This window comes from Pteropus vampyrus, unplaced genomic scaffold (assembly GCF_000151845.1).
Source record: "Pteropus vampyrus isolate Shadow unplaced genomic scaffold, Pvam_2.0 Scaffold2, whole genome shotgun sequence".
Classification (NCBI taxonomy): domain Eukaryota; kingdom Metazoa; phylum Chordata; class Mammalia; order Chiroptera; family Pteropodidae; genus Pteropus; species Pteropus vampyrus.
In genome coordinates this window covers 16,701,952-16,720,936 of record NW_011888783.1, presented here as the reverse complement: position 1 = coordinate 16,720,936, position 18,985 = coordinate 16,701,952, and the positions used below count along the sequence as shown (strand labels likewise).

The 18,985-nt window shown below is 39.1% G+C and overlaps 1 protein-coding gene across 1 annotated transcript in view; it reads left to right on the top strand.

The window, feature by feature from the left end:
* MAP3K20 (mitogen-activated protein kinase kinase kinase 20) overlaps positions 1-14,313 on the top strand; it is a 143,829-nt gene extending 129,516 nt beyond the window's left edge. Inside the window, exons 16-19 of the mRNA XM_011357416.2 lie at positions 5,074-5,190; positions 7,215-7,289; positions 9,710-9,860; positions 13,584-14,313. Coding sequence (XP_011355718.1) covers positions 5,074-5,190; positions 7,215-7,289; positions 9,710-9,860; positions 13,584-14,281 — 1,041 coding nt within the window. The 3' untranslated portion in view covers positions 14,282-14,313. The remainder of the gene's footprint in view (positions 1-5,073; positions 5,191-7,214; positions 7,290-9,709; positions 9,861-13,583) is intronic.
* The last annotated feature ends 4,672 nt before the right edge of the window (positions 14,314-18,985 follow it).

The window sequence follows — 18,985 nt, the reverse complement described above, 5'->3', positions numbered from 1 at the left end:
GGAGGGGAGAACTGGCTATGTTAAACTTATTTTAGAGACTCAGTATTTCCATCTCTGCCATGGAGCCTTTTAAAGAAATTCACCAAGGTGATTTGGCCTATTTGTTGACTTTGGAAGATGGAATTCCTTTGTACTGTAATTCTTACTTTTTGATAGTTTAGGATTCAGAAAAGGCTGAGGAGAAAAGATTGGTGCTCTCATAGCACCAAGAGGCTACTTTGGTTCAATTCTGAATGCCACCACTTGCTATCTGTGTGAATCTTGGTTAAATTACCTCATCTTTCTATGCTTCAGTTTCCACATCTGCGATAAGGCTCTCTCTGGTTGTCAATCACATTCCGTAGCCATTGTACCTCCAGATGTTTGATGTTCCTGTTGGTAGGACTGCATCAGAATCTGTTGACACAGGAAAGGGCAGGATTAGTGTTGTTATATAATCCACCTATGTAAGAAGATACAAGTTTCTTCTTCTATTTATTTCATAAAACCAGCCATTATATTGCCACCTGGCTGTACCTTCTTTTTCAACCCTGATCATTTCCGGACACCAGAGCTATTTTGTATCCCCAAATTCCTGCCCAAGATAGATGTTCTGACCAAGACAACAACCATGTTAATAAAATATTCAATTTGGAGAAACAAACAAACAAACAGATGCTCTGACCCAGGCTTCCTCATCTGGCCAGATCCCTATTTTAGACACTCTTATACCTGCCTGCCTATGAAAGCTCACTTACTTTCCAGCCCATTCCCTTAGGTCACTGCTAGATGATGGGCCAGCTAGTCCAATAACAAATTGGAGCTCTGTTGGTGACCAGTATTGGTGAGAATGATAATCACTGCTTTTTAAGCTCCTAATTTGGCTCTGGCACAGTGCTGGGTACTTTATTTATATTATCTCATTTAATCCTCATACGATACAATGACCCACTAGTGAATAAAGAACGCTGAGGTTGGGACAGGTTACATAACTCGGCTAAGGTTGGCAGTGGGGGCGGGGAGTGACAAAACTGGAATTCAGGCTCAAGTAGTTAGACTTTAAACTTGTGATCTTTCATCTTCTCCCTCTGCTGCTCCCCCACTAACGGCTTGATGTGTAATATTTTTCTATCTTATTTTCATTTTAATAGCAATCTTCAACACTTTAAACCAAATGAGTGAATAACAGGGCCATTTCAGACCACCGAGGGCAAAATGGTTTTGGAAAAGGAATTCTCTGAGGCCCCATGGGCTCTCTCAGAAAACAGAGTTGTCTGCTTTTGATCTATGCCTGTCAGGACTGAGAGTCATTCACAGACGTCCGAAGCGACTCTTGAATGTTTCCGATTCAAAAATCAATGCGCACATTTCTGTCACTCACGTCAAGCCAAAATCAATAGTCCACCTGGGTAAAAGTGAACAGTTTTTAAAACAGAGTCCACGTTCCCATTACCTGGTCCCTGTCACTACCGAGAAACTGAAAATATAGCAATTGTGCATGTAAAATCCTATATTGGGTTTGTTTATAAATATGTGGAATTGTTACTTTTAGTGATATTACTGATTTAACGCGTTACATAATATCTCATCTGGAATTGGGTCCTGTGGAATTCAGTAACTTGTTTAAATTCTGATGGTTGTGAAGAATGCTCACTGACACCTTCTGACTCACTGGGTAACAAAAATACCCAGCGTACCTTAGAGGAATTTGAAATCGAGCAGAATTTAAAGAATTTCATTAACTTGTGGATTACTTTTCTTAACTAGGTAATAATTTAATCATAGATGCCCTGAAAATGCCTAAGAGTTAAACAGCAGGGCAATTACAGATTAAGTCAATAATTCAGGTGAATATTGTGTATTCTCTTTCTTTCTAACTCAGCTTTATAACAAGCAGTACCTGGTTTTTAATGAATGGATAATGCCTCCCTTGTCTTAGAACTTCTTTGATTATAGTTTTATTGCTTCTGTGGCTATCTTCTTTTATGGTCCAGGTAAAAGGCTTTCTTTCAGATAAAAGGAGAATTTAAAAAGTAACATGTCTGTAACCCGATTATGTAGATCTGTTTGTGTTTCTCCAAGTTGGACTTTGGGGAACAAACAAGCAGTTGCCACGGTCTGATTTTCTAGCTTTTTTTTTTTGTCATGTTAGCAAAATATCCTCTGGTCCTTCTCCCTCCTGCCTGTCGTCAATCGCTGGTCCCACTATGGCGTTCTGGAAGCCGTCCACTGAGTCCGTCCCGCCACCCCTCCTAGCTGGTATCTCCTCCAACTTTGGAGCCAGGCCACCTTGCGGTGTTACAATCCCACCTCCACCACTTATTAGCCTGGAATCCCTAGGAAAATTCCTTAATCGCTCTGAGACTCATCTTTCTCACTCGCCTAATAGGAAAATAAACCTGACTTGCAGGGTCGTTATGGATATCAAATAAAATAGCACAGTGTACGTACCCAGCGACAGGCCTAGAGCACAGTAAGCACCCCACAGTTATGAGTCCCTCCCGTCAGCCTGCTCTCACCGTAGAGCCCCTCTAAGTGTGTGTACTTTGGGGCACGAGGTCTTGGCATGCGGGGGTGACATGGGAGAGCGAAGCAGAGGGAGTTGGGCATTTGCACTCAGTTCAAGGTCTTTTAAACTGTGCTTTTGGCAAACAATTCTAAAACTTGGCAGGCAAAACAAACAGAACTAAGTAAACTCAGCTTTTGTAAGGCTTTTTATTTCAGCCACTGCCCGGGGGAGGCCCTGGCTGTTTCAGGGAAGGGCCTTCATCACTCCGAAGAGTCATTATCCCGCACAGTTATCTCCAGGCCCAGGTTGCTGGGGTAGCAGTGGCTCCAAAACAAAGAAATACTGAGAGATTCGTAAATTCTGAGTGACTAATTTGACTGATGTTAGCCAAGAGCTGGGTTTACATGTTATTGAATAGACCTTTTCCTTCATTAATTGGCTCTCCATCTTGTGAGTGTGGCTGGGCAAAAGGGGTCAGTCCCCTCAGGCCTGGGCCCTCCTTGGCTCTGCAATTTGTCTAGAAGCTTTCCTAAAACATCATTCTCCCCCAGCTTCCTGTTTAAGCCAAGAGGTTTTCAACAGCCTCTTTGTTAGTGCTCTTCCATAATAATTCTGTCTGGGCTTGCTCAGGAAACAGTCCAGGTCTACTGCTAGGACAGCATTTTCTAGTTTCAGCATGTAAAAGGCTCAGTACCTTATCCTTGATCTTTCAGAATCCTTCAGTCTTCAAAGAATATAAGGGAGAAGGTGAATTTATGGTCCAGGGGTCAAATCTGATACAAAGACAAGGGTTGATTTTTCCTTTTAATTGCATACACAGTGTTTAGACCCCCATATCTTTATCATGACATTTTTCATACAGTAAAGTTGAAAAAAATTTTGCAGTGAACCTTCGTACACCCACCCCCACGATTCCATCATTAACATTTTACTCTACTTGCCTTATCACATATCTGTCCATCTATCTATCCTTTTAACTCTCTATCAATCCTTATTTTTTATGCATTTCAAAGTAATTTACAGGTATCGGTATACTTCCTTCTAAATATTTCGGTATGCTAGAGTTCAATAAGAAACGCACGTGTCGTAAGTATACCTTTGCTGAGTTTTGACAAATGCATACACCTGTATAACCCAAGCCCCTATCAACAGAACATCAGCACCCTAGAAAATTCCCTCGTGCCCCAGCCTCTTCCCATCTGCAGAAGCAGCCACTCTTCTGGGTTTTTTTCCACCAGAGATTGGTTTTGTCTGTTCTAAAAAGTCACGTAAGTGGAATTCTCAGTATGTTCTTTTTTGTATAAGAATTTTACTCACTATAATGTTTTTGTGATTTATCCATGTCGTTGCATGCATCAGTAATTTGTTCCTTTGTCTGGCTGGGTAATACTCCATTCTATGACTGACTATACCACAATTTATCCCTCTCCTATGCTGAACACTGGCCTGTTTTCAGTTTTTTTGTTTTGTTTTGTTTTTGTTTTTTTGCTATTAGGAGAAAGCTGCTCAGAACAATACTGTACAAGTCTTTTTTCAGTTCCCTTGGGTAAATACCTAGGATTAGGATTCCTGGGTCATAGAATGGGTATATATTTAGTTTTATAATAAATTGCCAAACTTTTCCCAAAATGACTGTACCATTTACACTCCCACCAGCAATCCAGTAGTTCCAAATCCTGGCCAACATTTGATATTATCAATCTTAGCCATCTGCTGAGCGTATAGTGGTATCTCAGTGTGATTTTAATTTACATTCCCCGGTTACTAATGGTGCAAAGCACGTTTTCATTACATGGTGCTTTTACTGGAAATTCAATTTAACATCATTTGAAAAATCAAGAGATTTCATATAAGAATCCAGATATTTAGCCTTTCATGAAACATTGCCGGACCTAGCAAGGCTGGGCTCATATTCCCTCATGGGGACAATCAATAGATGCTGAATGGTGGTTGTCCCTTTAAGGCAATGACCCTTTGATTCCCCAGAGTCCCTTATCCTCTCCATAACTCCCCAATACTTAGGCCAGTTATCAGTCGCCGTACATCATCACATTTACAGTATTGTTTTTCTTCTTGTTAAGAGGAAAGTAAGCTCTTTCTCGAACCCATGTCATTATCAATTCTAGAAAAGTGAAAGATAATCAAGAGGGCCTTATTATTTCAAAAAAAAAAAAAAGTGGGAAGACCATATCCCTTTGTGTCAGTGAAAAAAATATTCCTACAATGTTTAATACGTAAATTAAATGGGTGGATTTTGAAAGATTACAATTTAAGGCACTATAATGAAACTGCCTGGCTTTACTCATTTTTATTATCTGCCTGGCCCCTTTAGGATTGTGAGTTTGCAACTCCTATAATAGAACACTTAAGTTGATAAATTATGTCTCAAGACTGCCCTAACTGGGGTTATTGAGTTATATAAAGAGATCTAATTTTATGTCCTTTTATTGAAAAACACACACACACACACACACACATACACTCCAACAATACTTCATTTAGAATACTTCATGTGTTATAAAACATTGAGACTAAAAAAATTTGTTTCACTTTCTCAAATTCTATAATTTTGTTTTTAATTCCAGGATTGTAAGTGGAAAATGTATATGGAGATGGATGGGGATGAAATTGCAATAACCTACATCAAAGATGTGACATTCAACACTAACCTACCTGATGCAGAGATTTTAAAGATGACAAAGGTAGGGTTCTATTTACGGCTTAAAAGCTTTTTTGAATTCATGGATATCAAACAAAGACATTAAAATACCCCAGCAGTGTGCTTTTGTGCTGTCGATGCTCACATCAGCTCAGCCTCAAGCTGGCTGTTGAAAGGCACATTTTATTTAGCAGATTGAGATCATAATAGTTTTTTGTTAAAATTCCACTTATGCTGTATGAACTAAAAAGTACTACAGAAAGTGTCATTTCATTTTTTTTTCTACATTTCTTGATGCTTATTCTGTCATTTACTAAAGGAAAGAGAATGCTAAAGATGAAAATATTTACCTTGAATTTTGAGTCATTTTAAACTTTGAAAACTTGTAAGGAGGAAGGCTTTCTTGATTGTATTCAATTTCTGGAAGGACTGCGATGAGGTTATTCATGAGGGCACGTGTTGAAGTCTTCATGGCTTGCTGGAGTTCATGCTTATGAATTCCCGGAGTGGCCAGAGAGAGCATGTTCCTTCTTTATGATCAATGGTAGAAGCAAGCCCATTAAAACACTGAAGAAAGACGTACAGAAATGCTTAGCTTCTCCTCAAAATGGAAAAAAAAAAAAAAATTAACTCCATTTCAGTCACACTGAAAAAATGCATCTGAGACTTCGATTGTAAAAGGTCAACAACTTCAGGTAAATAACCATGATGTCAATAGGACAGTCACCCTGAACTTCACATGAGCCATTAACTCTAATACACTATTAACTGTGTATTTGGTTTCAGTGAAGAAAATGGGGTTGGTAGCAAAGGAGAACCAGGGTACATAACACAAGCGGGGAAGTGAAAAGAGTCTTCAAAGCCACAGCATTAGACTTGCAAATGTGTTCCCTTCCCAGGCATAAAATTGCTAAACACCCAAGTTCTTTTAATTTACAAGTGTGTTCATCAAGTAGATTGATTTGATATTCATTGTTGGATTTCCCTGCGTAACCGAGTTATTTTAATGGTGTTATTTATTTATAAAGGTTATGATCCGGGTTGAACTTTCCCTTATTTTATTGGGACCTATTGTTTTGAAGTCTTGAAAACTGGACAGGTACTTCTTTGCTCCCTACTTGTTCCAATTCATTGCTTCAGTGTCATTTAAAAGCAAGATCCAAGCTATTGCCTGCTGACAGAAGGAAGTCGCTCACGGCAGAAATAACAGGGTGTGGTTGTAAAACTGAATACAGGTGTTTTTGCTATGATGCCATATATGCATTCCTGAGGACACATCTGCAAAAATCACACACCAACATTAACAGAGCTTATGGGGAAAATAGCATGAGGCCAGACCGTTCAAAATATGTAGAACTTTTTAACACCAACGGAAACAATAACCATCTTAATTAAACAAACAAACCCTGTTAAATCTTAGCTGCATTGGCTTTGTACCCAGCTCACAGCCAGTCAGCAGAAATGAAGGGAGGGATGGGTAGGGTGGATGGACAGTAGAGATTCATTTCTAATACAACTACTTTTCTTCAGACTTAAAATAGGATCCAAGGCGTAGGCTTCTTCATTAATCTTTTGTTTTAATATAGTGGGAAAGTGTCTCCATGGTTTCATTTGCATGCACAGCTTGGCCAGATAGTCCAATATATCGGAAAGCAGTGTGATTGTGGAAGCAACTGAACCAGCCACTGCTTGCATTCAGGGAAGGCACTTCTGGGTTTTATATTGCTAAAGGTTGCTCTTCAATGTGAGAAAGTTTTCTGCTGATATTTCAAACATTAGCATGAATTACTGACCTAATGATAGGATTGAGGGATACATCAGAAAAGACAAGACTATGGGAGACCAAGACTAGCTGTTTATAAGTATACGAAAGGATGTCTTATGAAAACCAAAATTCCAGACATTAGTGTGTTGTAAATACATGTGAACCAGCATGACCCTCCGTGATAATCTGAAACTATGCCTTATTTTCCAGTTGTGTATGGCAAAGCTGGCCTCAAAGGAGCATACCTTGTAGCAGGGCAGGCTGTATTATGGCACTACAACATCCTAACTTTTGTTTTTCAGCCCCCATTTGTAATGGAGAAGTGGATTCTAGGAATAATGGAAAATCAGACTGTAGAATGTACTGTCACATATGAGGTAAGCTTGGGACAGGGTGGGATGGAGGGGCCGATGGCTTTTCCCTCAGTTTCTTGATAGGGATTTATTTGCTCCCACAGAGTCCTTAAAATTTATTGGAAGAGGTGCTATTTAACCAATATGAATATAAGATGATCAATATAATGACTCTAACAAAGTGTTAGGAAGGAAAGAGAACAGGATACACTTACCTGGATAGAGATTGAGATGGTAATTCGTTCATGCATCAGTTAATGATTGAGCACCTTTGGCACGTGTCAGAGTGGAAATCCGTAACAGTGACCAAAACAGAGCTTTACTTTCTTGTTGCTTATAGAGTTTAGGGGTGAGGGGAGATCAGTGATTCTTCACGAAGACAGACACAACTTCTGCTACCACCTCAGAGAGGGTGGTCTACTATCAAAAACAGATTCCATAGATTTTATATATGGAAAATTACAAAAACTTTTTTAAAATGTTGTTAAAATTAAAATTCATATGTTTAGCAAATACCTCCTGACAGATACTGTTCTATAGTTAGGATAGACTAAATTTATACTCTTTTGAAGCTTATTTTCCAGTGTGTTTTTTAAGGGGCGGAAAATATATAATTAAAAGGTAACACATAATGTCAGAGAGTGATAAGTGATAACCAGAAAATAGTGAGACTTGAGCACGAGATTGTGTGACTAAGGAATTCTTCTGCTCTGAGAAGGAGGCAGCAAGAAACAGCAGAGGAAAGGCAAGTTCAAGTTCCTGAGGTACAGAGGAGGCTAGAGAGGTAGGAGGGACTGGATCATAGAGCCTCACAGCCAAGGAGAGGAGTTTGGATTTACCTATAAGCACAATGGGGAGCCACTGGGGTGTTTCAGGCAGCCTACTGCTTTAAATAATCTAATTTTGTTTTGAAAATCAGCAAGATCTTCATGGCTGATGGGACATGCAAGGTAGAGAAACCCTATGGGAATGGGGCAAAGGGGAACAGTTATAGTCTTGGCACCCATGCAGATATTAGAATGCATGTACCATCAATAGGATGTGCTTTTCATTCATTCAATTATTCATTCAAGAAACAATAAGGATTTACCCTGACCTAGGCACTGGAAGAGAAGCTTACACCTGGTGTATCTTATTAACCTTGTGTACATACCAAAAGATAGATAGCATTATCTTCATTTGGCAGCTACAGAAATTGTCTAGGAGGGATGAAGGAAGCCCCCGGGTTTGAGACATCAGTGACATTGCTGGCGGAGTTCCACCCAGGTCTTCTGACTGTCCTATCTGTTCTCTTCCCTGCAGTAAGACGTAGGAAGTCAGCCTCATCTTGGACTTCACGCACTGCTGCATTGTGATGGTCGTCTGAGCCACCAGAGTTTGGCTTTGCAGCATTAGAATTCTAAACCCTGGCCAGTTCACTTCTTCAGGGTGACCCAATGCTGGAAGCTGATAATATGACAGCGATCATTTATCCTCACCAGCAAGGGTGCATAGCTTCTCAGGGATGAGGCACCTGAGAAACAGCATTGTCAAAGTGTTGCTTGCAGGTTGTAAAACCTAAAAGAGATTGATTGGTCTTGAGGACCTTGGAATCTAGACTGTTCTAGCGTCTGTTGACCAGTCCCCACCACCCAGGAAAAGCCCTCTTTTTACTAACTCAGCCAAGTGTCATGTCTGCAGGCCTCAGTCCGTTCTGGAGATGCACCACGCCACATTCTTTTCTTCCTTTCCTCTCTCTCCCCTTCCTCCTCCTCCTCTTCTCCTCAGACTCCATGCTGATATGCCACTGGTGTCTGTAACTGTTACTTTAGGGCTTTTTAAACACATTTTCATCACCTTATTGAATCCTGAGAGGCTCTTTAATCTACTCTGATTTGTGACACCTGGTGATTAGGGAAGTTTCAGGACAAGGACGTGGTGTGTCTTTTTCAAATCCTTATTCTTAACTGTCTTGTCTCACTTTTGCATCTGTTGCCCTGCACACCCCACGAGGGTAATTAGTCCCACCCGGCTACCCACAGTCACCCAGACTGATGATGATCAGAGGCAGCCTTGGGCAAAAAATGGTGGTCAGATTTTTATTTATTAAGCAAAATGTCTGTTTTCAAGTACTGTAAACAGAAGAAATTGTTTTTCATTTTTTGTTAAATAAAGAGGTAAGCTGAGATTTGCCAAATATAATAAATTCCAGGAGAAGACAGCCACATTTTTAATGACTATAATCCACTAAAGAATAAAGTGCTATAATCTGCAATAAAGTGGTTAAACTTTTCCTTTTAATCAAATTATCATGTTTAGGCAAACTTTACGAATATTTCCCCTAACGCATTATGAGAGTGTTCTAAGGAGTTAAACTGAAGTTATATAATAACCCAATTTTTCTTTCCTTTCTACTTTATAAACGTGCGTATGTTTGGTCACGGGTTACTCTTTTTTTCTTGCAGAGCGATGTTAGAACTCCAAAAAGCACAAAACACGTCCATTCAATTCAGTGGAATAGTGCGAAACCTCAGGATGAAGTGAAGGCCGTCCAACTGGCCATTCAGACGTTATTCCCCAACCCAGAGGGCAACCCTGGAAGTAGGTCTGACTCAAGTAAGTTAGATGTGTGCTAGACTAGATTCCAAACACTTAAGTACCAAATTCTCAGACTGGGGACGAGTGCCAGTCTGTGAAGACATGTGGCTTTCTAATGTAATACCTCCTTCTATTTTTAGAATATTGGTTTTATAAACAGATTATATGGAGAGTAGTATTTATGGACTTATAAATATGAGCATATTATAAATTTCAATATTGGATAACTATGATAAAAGGTAAAGATTGATTTTTTGTTATTTTGGTAAATAAAAATATGTATATCTATTTATATAGATATATATTTAGTTTCCAAAATTGTAGATAACGATATGAATCTTCTTCAATGTCCAGCAAACATACCTATGAAGACACCGCTACCACTGGGGCAACTTCTTGAGTTCTGAACACCACGGATACATCAAAGCATAGGAATGACATGGAGAGGGAGGGATGCGGAGGGAAGGGGAAAATAAAGTTAAGAGAGGCTAGAGAAAGAGAAAACATGAAATGTGTATGATGGACAGTGGTAATAGTAATCACAGATGGTATAAAGAAACAATTGAGAAATAACATGGAGGAAGGTCAGCTGACTTGCTGGTAAATTGGTCATCGTTCGGTAGATTTGGGAGATTCTGACCTTCACCTTTGTAGGTCCAGAAACTCTAATATAACCTGGAATTAGGCTCTGTGGGACTGAACCAAGCTAACAAACACACGGGAGATGGATTCATAAACTCTCATGCAATCCACTTTTTACCATGAGAAGTACACCTGCCAAAAAGAACCAGAATTATGTGTTTTCTGATCAGTGCATTATTTTCCCGTTAAGAAAATATACCTGAGAAGCTATGTAAACAAAGTATCCTGATGGCTAATGTCACTGAGTTATGAGAGCCTAGCTTACATGTCCTCCACTATCAAATTCTTTGACAGCATGCTGGATCTGCCTTCCTCTGTCAACATAGTTAATTTGGTTACTTTCTTTCACAATTAATCACAAGAAGGTATTCTGACTACTATGATTGGGCTTGAGTTTTTACCAAGTTTTCCCTGCCACAAACATTTTCTAGATCTCTTATGGCATGCTGTCTCTACACATGATTAACCCATAGAGTAAGTGTTGACCCGCACTAGCTACTCTCTCAGGAGGCACTCTGTTTCTAAGTTCTTTTATTTGCTGATTCAACAATCTTGTGTTGCATGTCTACTATCATGTCTTTAAGGACTTCTTACAATAATAATTTTCCCCTCCCAAATAATTTACATTTATAAGGCGCATTTTACTTCTGTAGGGCTTTCATAGCCCTGGTCCCATTTGATCCGTATAGCACCTTTGATCCATATAACAACCCACCCTTGAAATCTGTGGGGGGTCTTCTCTCTCCATTTCTGCTGTATTTTTCTCTTTTACTTAAAGCTGGCATTGTGTTCCCAAATCCACAACACAAAATGCCTGCCAATTTCTTCCAAGTTTTACATAGTTCAAATCCCACTACCTCCTGAATCGCCAAAGAGATATGTTATCAGTCTCGATTCCAGATTCCCAGGGGTAGGACTTATTGGTGCTATTTTTTCCAAGCATTCTCCTCTGGACCACTTAACTGTATCAACAGGGGGAAGTAGTAGGGGGTGATGAGGACATACAGTGCAGGATACTATAATCATGTGCGTAGACAGAGGACACAGACATTCCCAAAGGAGGGCAATGGGTAGATGTCTAGTAGGTGTCCTCTACTTTTCATAAATCTAAATCTTTTAGGAAAAAGCAAATTGTTTCTCTGAGAGTGTACACAGGAATAATCAGTACCCTTCAATCTCCCAGTGGTATGGCTTTGGATAAACCTTTTCCTCTGATTATTAACTAGAGAGGTTGCAGGATAAAAGAAGGATTGACCTCCCTTTAACTTCCTCCAGTTTTAGCTAGTTTGCCTCCCTTCCTTCCTCCTTGTATTTCTTTTTCCCTTTTGATGTGAAAGCTCAGAAGACACCACCTGGATTAGTTAGAATATATTTTTCAGCTGCAAGTAACAGGAAATCCAATTTCAACTGGCTCCTTTCCAGTGGACCAAAATGTGGTCCCAGGACTAGCAGCCTCAGGATCAACAAGAACTGGTTAGAAATGCAAATTCTCAAGCCCACCCCAGACCTGCTGAATCAGAAACTGGGGGTAGAGACCACACTCTGCATTTTAATAAACCCTCCAGGTTACTCAAGCTCACTCTAAAGTTCTTAAACCATGGTTTTTAACTACAATAAAATTTATTATCTTCCATAACAAGAAGTCCAAAGGTAGGTGGGGCTCCAAGTGCAATAAGATAAGCCAGCTCAGCCGCGTTAAAAACAGGGAATGAACCTTTCCTTCTTTCCACTCTGCCATCCTCGGTATGTTGCCTTTTCCCTCATCCTAGCTCCTCTCATGTTCACATTAATCACATAAAGATAGGGCAACGCCCAGAGGAAATAAGAGGTCAATCCCTCCCTGTTCTCATGTTTAGGAGTGAGAAAGACTTGCCTAGAAACCCCCAGCAGACTACCCCTCCCGTTGCTTTTGCCAGAACTGAGCAACGTGTCTATTCCTAAATGTGACGTTGCTCTATCTGGCTTAGACGAATCAGTCTGTCACTAAAGCCAGAATATGGTCAGCTTCCCCTGGCTCACATGGCTCTATGGAGGGGGCTAGACACTGAACAAAATCAGGGCTCTGTTGGAAGCTAAAATTCAGAAGTCAAGGTGTAGGAAAGAAGACATCGTGGTTGGATGAGGGCTGTGAGGACTGTCTGGACGCAACAGGTCACCTGTATCTAAATGAGTCATTTACCTCAGAGGCGTGGGTACCCTGTATAGAGCAGTGAGAGAGGCTACTTGCTGGCAGAGAGAAGTAAGCATGCTCTGTCCTCTCCAGAGGCTCTATCTGGTAAGCACGACCAGAGATGCTCAGAGAGGACCGCCAGGGACCTCAGCTACGTGGGCAACATACTTCAGACCCTGAGAAAGACAAAAGTTCTGGGTGTGAGGAATTTGTTTATTCTCTGCAATATAGCTTACTAAATGGTTCTTGTTAATTGACCATTTTAGTTTAACTTCTTGTTTGCCATGAAACTTCATTTTTCATGAAAAAAATTTTTTTCTTATTCCTGAAACTCAGGAATCTTCTCTGGAGATATGAACTTTCTTCCAAGCAATCTCTAGCTGTCTCAACTGTTTTAACTCGATTTCTTTTATCTACATTTAGGGCTCTTGAGGATTTAAAAGTGCTGAATGGCAAAAAGCCTTTTGTTTAGTAAACATGCCCCTGCCACCCAAACATACTTAAACAGCAAATTCTAGAAGTGACAACACGGCTAAGTGGGAAGAATATGGGATTTAGATGCAGAAGGACCTGGAACTATTAGCTGAGTGACCTTGGGCCAGTTTCCTGACTGCCCAAGCCTCAATTTCCTTCTTTTTTAGAATAAGATTATTAGTATTTACCTAAGAAAAATAAATGAGATAATGTAAGTAAAGCATATGGAACAATGTCAAACATTTAGCATATGCTCAATAAGTGTAAATGCCCTCATTTTTTAAAAAGTATTTATAAATAATACAGTAAATGTCCTTATACCTAGCCTGGAATTTCTATGAATGGTAAAGCTTAGAGCACCCCAAACAGGCTTGAATTATCCATAGTCAGGCTTATGAATTAGGCATGCAGCTTTGCTGTGGATTAAAAGACGCTCATTTCCATTTCTTCTGCAGGTGCTGATTGCCAGTGGTTAGACACTCTGAGGATGCGGCAGATTGCATCCAACACTTCTTTACAGCGTTCCCAGAGCAATCCGATTCTGGGGTCACAGTTCTTCCCGTACTTCCATGACCAGGATTCCTACGCTGCTGCTGTGAGGCGGACCCAGGTGCCCATTAAGTATCAGCAGATTACGCCTGTAAACCAATCTAGAAGTTCCTCTCCTACTCAGTATGGACTGACCAAAAACTTCTCTTCTCTACATCTCAACTCCAGAGACAGTGGCTTTTCCAGTCTTACTACTGACAATTTTTCAGAGAGGGCTCGATACTCGGGTAGAAGTAGGAATAAATATGATCGTGGTAGTGTGTCGCACAGTTCTTCTCCTAGAGGACGGTACAGTGGAAAGAGTCAGCATTCCACTTCTTCCAGAGAGAGATATTCTGGAAAATTCTGCAGAGTTAATCAGTCAGCACTCAATACTCATCAGTCACCTGATTTCAAACGAAGTCCAAATGACTGCCATCAACCCAAGACCATACCAGGGATGCCTTTGCACCCTGAGACCGACTCAGGAGCCAGCGAAGAGAACAAAGTCAGTGAAGGGGGTTGGACAAAAGTGGAATACCGGAAGAAGCCCCACAGGCCCTCTCCTGCCAAGACTAATAGAGAAAGAGCCAGAGGAAGCTACCGTGGAAGGAGAACATTTTGATGAATTGAACTAGATGAGGTTTCTTAAGCAGGCCTTTTTTTTTTTTTTTAATGTAATGAATTTTCATAATATGGTGCCTCTGGATAATTAATGAAAAGATGAGATTTCTATTTTCAGATCTGCAAAATACCTTCTAATTGAGACTACGCCAAACCAGGGCTAAAATTATGGATGTTGGTTGACCAATGGTAGTAACTAGACTTAATCGAAACTATACATATTTTCCTCCCTGAATTAATGTTTTTAGAGGAGGGGCTATGCCATCTTATTACCCTACCCACTGCCAGTCTGGTTAGCAGGGCCTGGACTAAGGCGAGGTTAAGTTAGGGTACTCGGCTGAGGTACAGAATTTAAGGGGGCACTCAAAAGCTCAGTAATCAAAGTAAATAATATTCTAATGCAATATTTAAATCAATGAAAATTAAAGCAAAAAAATCTGTGATAAATCAAAATCCTACCTAAAGACAGGATCAATATTATTGATTTTTATTTTTGCCTAAGGCTCCAATACAGCTTGGCAAGGCACTACTACTGATCCCATCTTTATTTAAAATTCTGATATTTTGTTCATCATTAATTTTTTGCATTAATTTTTGTTAAATATTACATTAAGATATTATTTATCTTGATTACTAAGGCATTTTTTGTTTTGATGCCCCCTTAAATTTTGTGCCCAAGGCAAGCGACTCATTTGCCTTACCCTAATTTTGACACAGTTGGTTAGTATTTATTTTAGTAACATATTTAAGTTTTTAACATGCTCGGAGCTGAACGGATTTGGGTTGTCATTTTTAGACAATAAAAACATTGTTGAAGTTAATGTTGATTATGATACACATGTCATTCTTTAAGACTTATCAGAAACCATCAGAAACCTAGATTTGTGGTTTATTTCTTTTCCTAAACTCCCTGCTTTTGAATATTGTTTCTACATTTTACCAAAGGAAGAACACAGAGGGAAAAACGACAATCCATAAAGACATCTTGTGATGTCAGAAATCTAAAATCTATAAGAAAAGAGACACGGAGCAGGATAATAATGTCACAAGCTAAAAGCCAGAGAAATTTATAATTACCAGCATCCTTGTTCCAGCAAGACGGTAAATACTATCCTTGCAGCAAGAAAACTCTAAGCAGCTGGGGGTAAAAAGGTAAAGGATGTGGGTGGGAGAGGAAATCGTCTACAGTTTGGATAGGAATTGTGGGATTCATCTTGTAAAATTCTTCATATTTTACAAATCAAAAAGAGGTGACAAATTTATTTTATGTCAAATAAATAAACGTTGCTTTCAATATATTCTGAGATTCTGTTTAACCCTCACTCAGTCTGAATATCAAGTGTCCTTTGCCCTGTATAGGATTCTCCGTGCTCTGAAGAAATCCAAATGACACACTGGTGATTCTGTTCTCTTTTAATAGAAACCAGTCATTAAGTACATATGTATATTTGCAGAGTGGCTGCCCTATTCTAATATAGTGCTTGGGCCTGGTGGGGGAAAACCGTATTTGGGTAGCATTAAAGTCAAGGTTATATGAAATGACCTTTATTTACGAGGGAAGATGTGACCTAAACGTTTGATTCAACAACTTAATTTTATGTCATTGTTTGCCATCTGCATTTACAAGCAAAAGCAATGGGAAATGGTGAAATCAGGTGGTGAGATACTCTTTTTCCATGATGGATAACTTCTCTAAGGTTTTAAGCTCCACCGTGATCCTTTCTCACTAAGCTTTTATCAGCCATAGTCTGTTTTCAATTATTTTTTTCCCTTGTCCTTTGTTCATGTTTAAATTTAAAGAAAAGTAGACTAATACAAAGTATGCTATCTTAATGACATGCTGCTTTCAAATAAAATATTTTCTTCCGTTAGAATTTTTGGAGAAGTAGCTGAAGACAGGGTCTTAACTGGGTCACTCTGAAAGGAACATAAAGTATGGCTTTAATAATTAAACAAAATGTGCATTCTAGGGAATTATTGAAGACTCTGGTTTAAAAGGTGCAATGTAAACAATAGCGTGTTTCATGCTGCTTTTCTCTTCTTGCTTTCTTAGGTCATGGGTTAGAGAATCCAAGCTGGTAGGAAAATGACGTAATGACCTCAGCCCTATTTAAAGTAGTAGGTGATCACAAAGAGGTTATTCCAACACTCCACAAAACTGGACACTTTGTAATGTCTCACGGGAAAACACATTGCAGCATCAGTGCTCTCAGTCAAAACCAAAATAAGAACATCTAGAGTGTGCTTCTTGGTTGTAAAAAATTAAGAGTCGGATGTTATTTCTTTTATTTTCCTAATGATTATTATTCATCAAAAGTTCCTTGCCAGGTTGAAAGATGAATGTAAGCCAAGAATAAGTCAACAATTAAAAAAAAAAAAGAAAGCAACAATTCGCAAGATTTTTTTCCCATCGAACTAAATCAGTTGCCAACAAGAGAAACTATATAATTTGCAGGAGGCTGAGGTTAATTATCCCTCCACCAAAAAAAGGATATTTTAAGAAAAAAAAAAATTATAGTCAAAACAAATTAAGAAAGTATATCTTGAGTGTGAGTGTCTCTAAATGTGAGGATTTGGTGGCCCCCATGTATGCTTCTGATCAAGTCCAGAACTACTAAATCTATCCTGGTTCGTACCATAGAGATAGTCACTGTTCCAGGCACAGCCCAGACAAAGCAGGATGTCTTGCATTTGGCACAAAGTCATTAGATTGGCAATTCTATAGAACTCACCTAAATAATCATGTAATTCCGAATATGTAAAAGAGAACTGGAGACTATCAAGAATACTTTAGAAATTAATATAAACTGGCAACTGTTTTCCACCAGTTCACGCTCATAGTTCATAAAAATAATAAAAATTAAACTGCAACATTTAAAACTTCGTAGTAAAATTTAGAACAGGAAAATCTGACTTGGGAGAGTCAGTTAAAGAAACAATGGCTACAAAAGGGAACTCACAGTGGCATAAGCGATAATTAATATTTGGTATGAACGAGAGAACATTTGATATATAAAATCTTCATTGTAAAATTTAAATTGAAAAGAACTGGTCTCATGGGAAGAAAATCAGTACAGTAAAAAATTTAATATGAAAATGGGAAACAATTTTATTATGTTGGGTAGAAAATCAGGAAATTATATTGACATAATGACATTCATTCCATGAAATTTTTTTCTGGGCAAAAACATTTCTCAATAGTTATATAGTTTTGATCAAAATATTTTATCCATCGATATAGTGTCAAAATGTCCTGGGGTGAAAACAGCAAGATCAGAATATCTAGTAGTTCAAAATGGCAAGGTCAAAACATCTTGACCGCAGCTCAGGGTATTCTGACTTAACTGCGACTGTTTCAGTTCAGAAGCACCAAATATTTTATAAGCCTCGTAAGTACCTTCTGTATAATTTACCATTTCACCTCAACAAGTTGGTGCAGGTAAGTTTTGGGCTTATCACTAAGAGCAGATTCTAAGTGTTCCAAGGCCCCCAGGGAAAGGCCAATCTGTTTTTCCCATGAAACAGCCCCTTGCATCATAGCAAACTCATTTTCCATTTTGAATTTCTACACCTAGTATAGCACCACAGATGCAGGCTCTCGATAAACACTCATCACTGGAATAAAAAAGAAAAGAAATAGTATGTATGTTCAGACATTCACAAATAAACTTTGTGTGTGTGTGTATTTATAGAATCTCACTATAAGGCTTTCCTTTCCAGAGTTCTAAAGTTCTGTTTTTTAATGAACATGTTGTGGAGGAAAAATAATATTACCTCTACCCTTCCAGATTTTTGGCCAAGACACACACACTCCCCATAATAAAACACAGCTTAACAGGAAAAAAACAAGTTTGATATCATGTGTACCTTCTGCATATATGGGAGATAACCAGGAAAACTGGGTAATACCCTGAAATGGCCCAAGCCATCACCTTAAATACCATCTCCAAATAAAGACAAAAGAAGATATTGGAGAGTGAGGGAGTGAGGGAGTCACTTACGGCAGATGACCAGGAAAAGCACAATAAACAAGAGTAAGGTTGTTAATGTAGATTTAAGTCATCGCCTTCTTTATCAATGAGAGTTTCTAGAGATGGGGTCATCTGTCTCTTTCTGGTACAGAGAGGGAGATACCTTTACAAACGGAGATTACCCTTATACATGTAAATGTCTCTTACAAAAGGATGACTTTTACTCACTTTCAGAGCTTCTCTTGGGTCTTCAGTTTCTTAAAAATAATCAGCCTAAAATCATCCTTATGCCAAAGAGGCATATTTTGGGGTGACAAATTCTGCTTGCCTTCATATATCAGTTCTTAATCCTAGTGCCCTCTACAGTTCTGCTGTGACTACTTCCAAGAGTACCTAAAGCTTTACTGAAAGCCTGACCTGGTACTTTTCCTTTCGCATACACAGAGCACCAGGCACACCCCTGATGCCAGATGATGCCCGTCTGGCTGTGACTGGGGAAGGCTTAGCGTTGGTGCGGGGACAATTCAAGATTCGTCAGTTGGTTATGGCCGATTATCAAGATGTCCAAACTGGCTCCTTTGCTATGTGTAAGCAATTTAATGTTGTGCCTAATTTTAATCTGCAGTGTACTGTATGTCTGCATCTGCTGTGTTAAAGCATTCATTAACATTGAAAGGGGGAGTTGATGGTATTGATCATTCTTATTAAAACCAAAAACAATCATGTGGCATTCT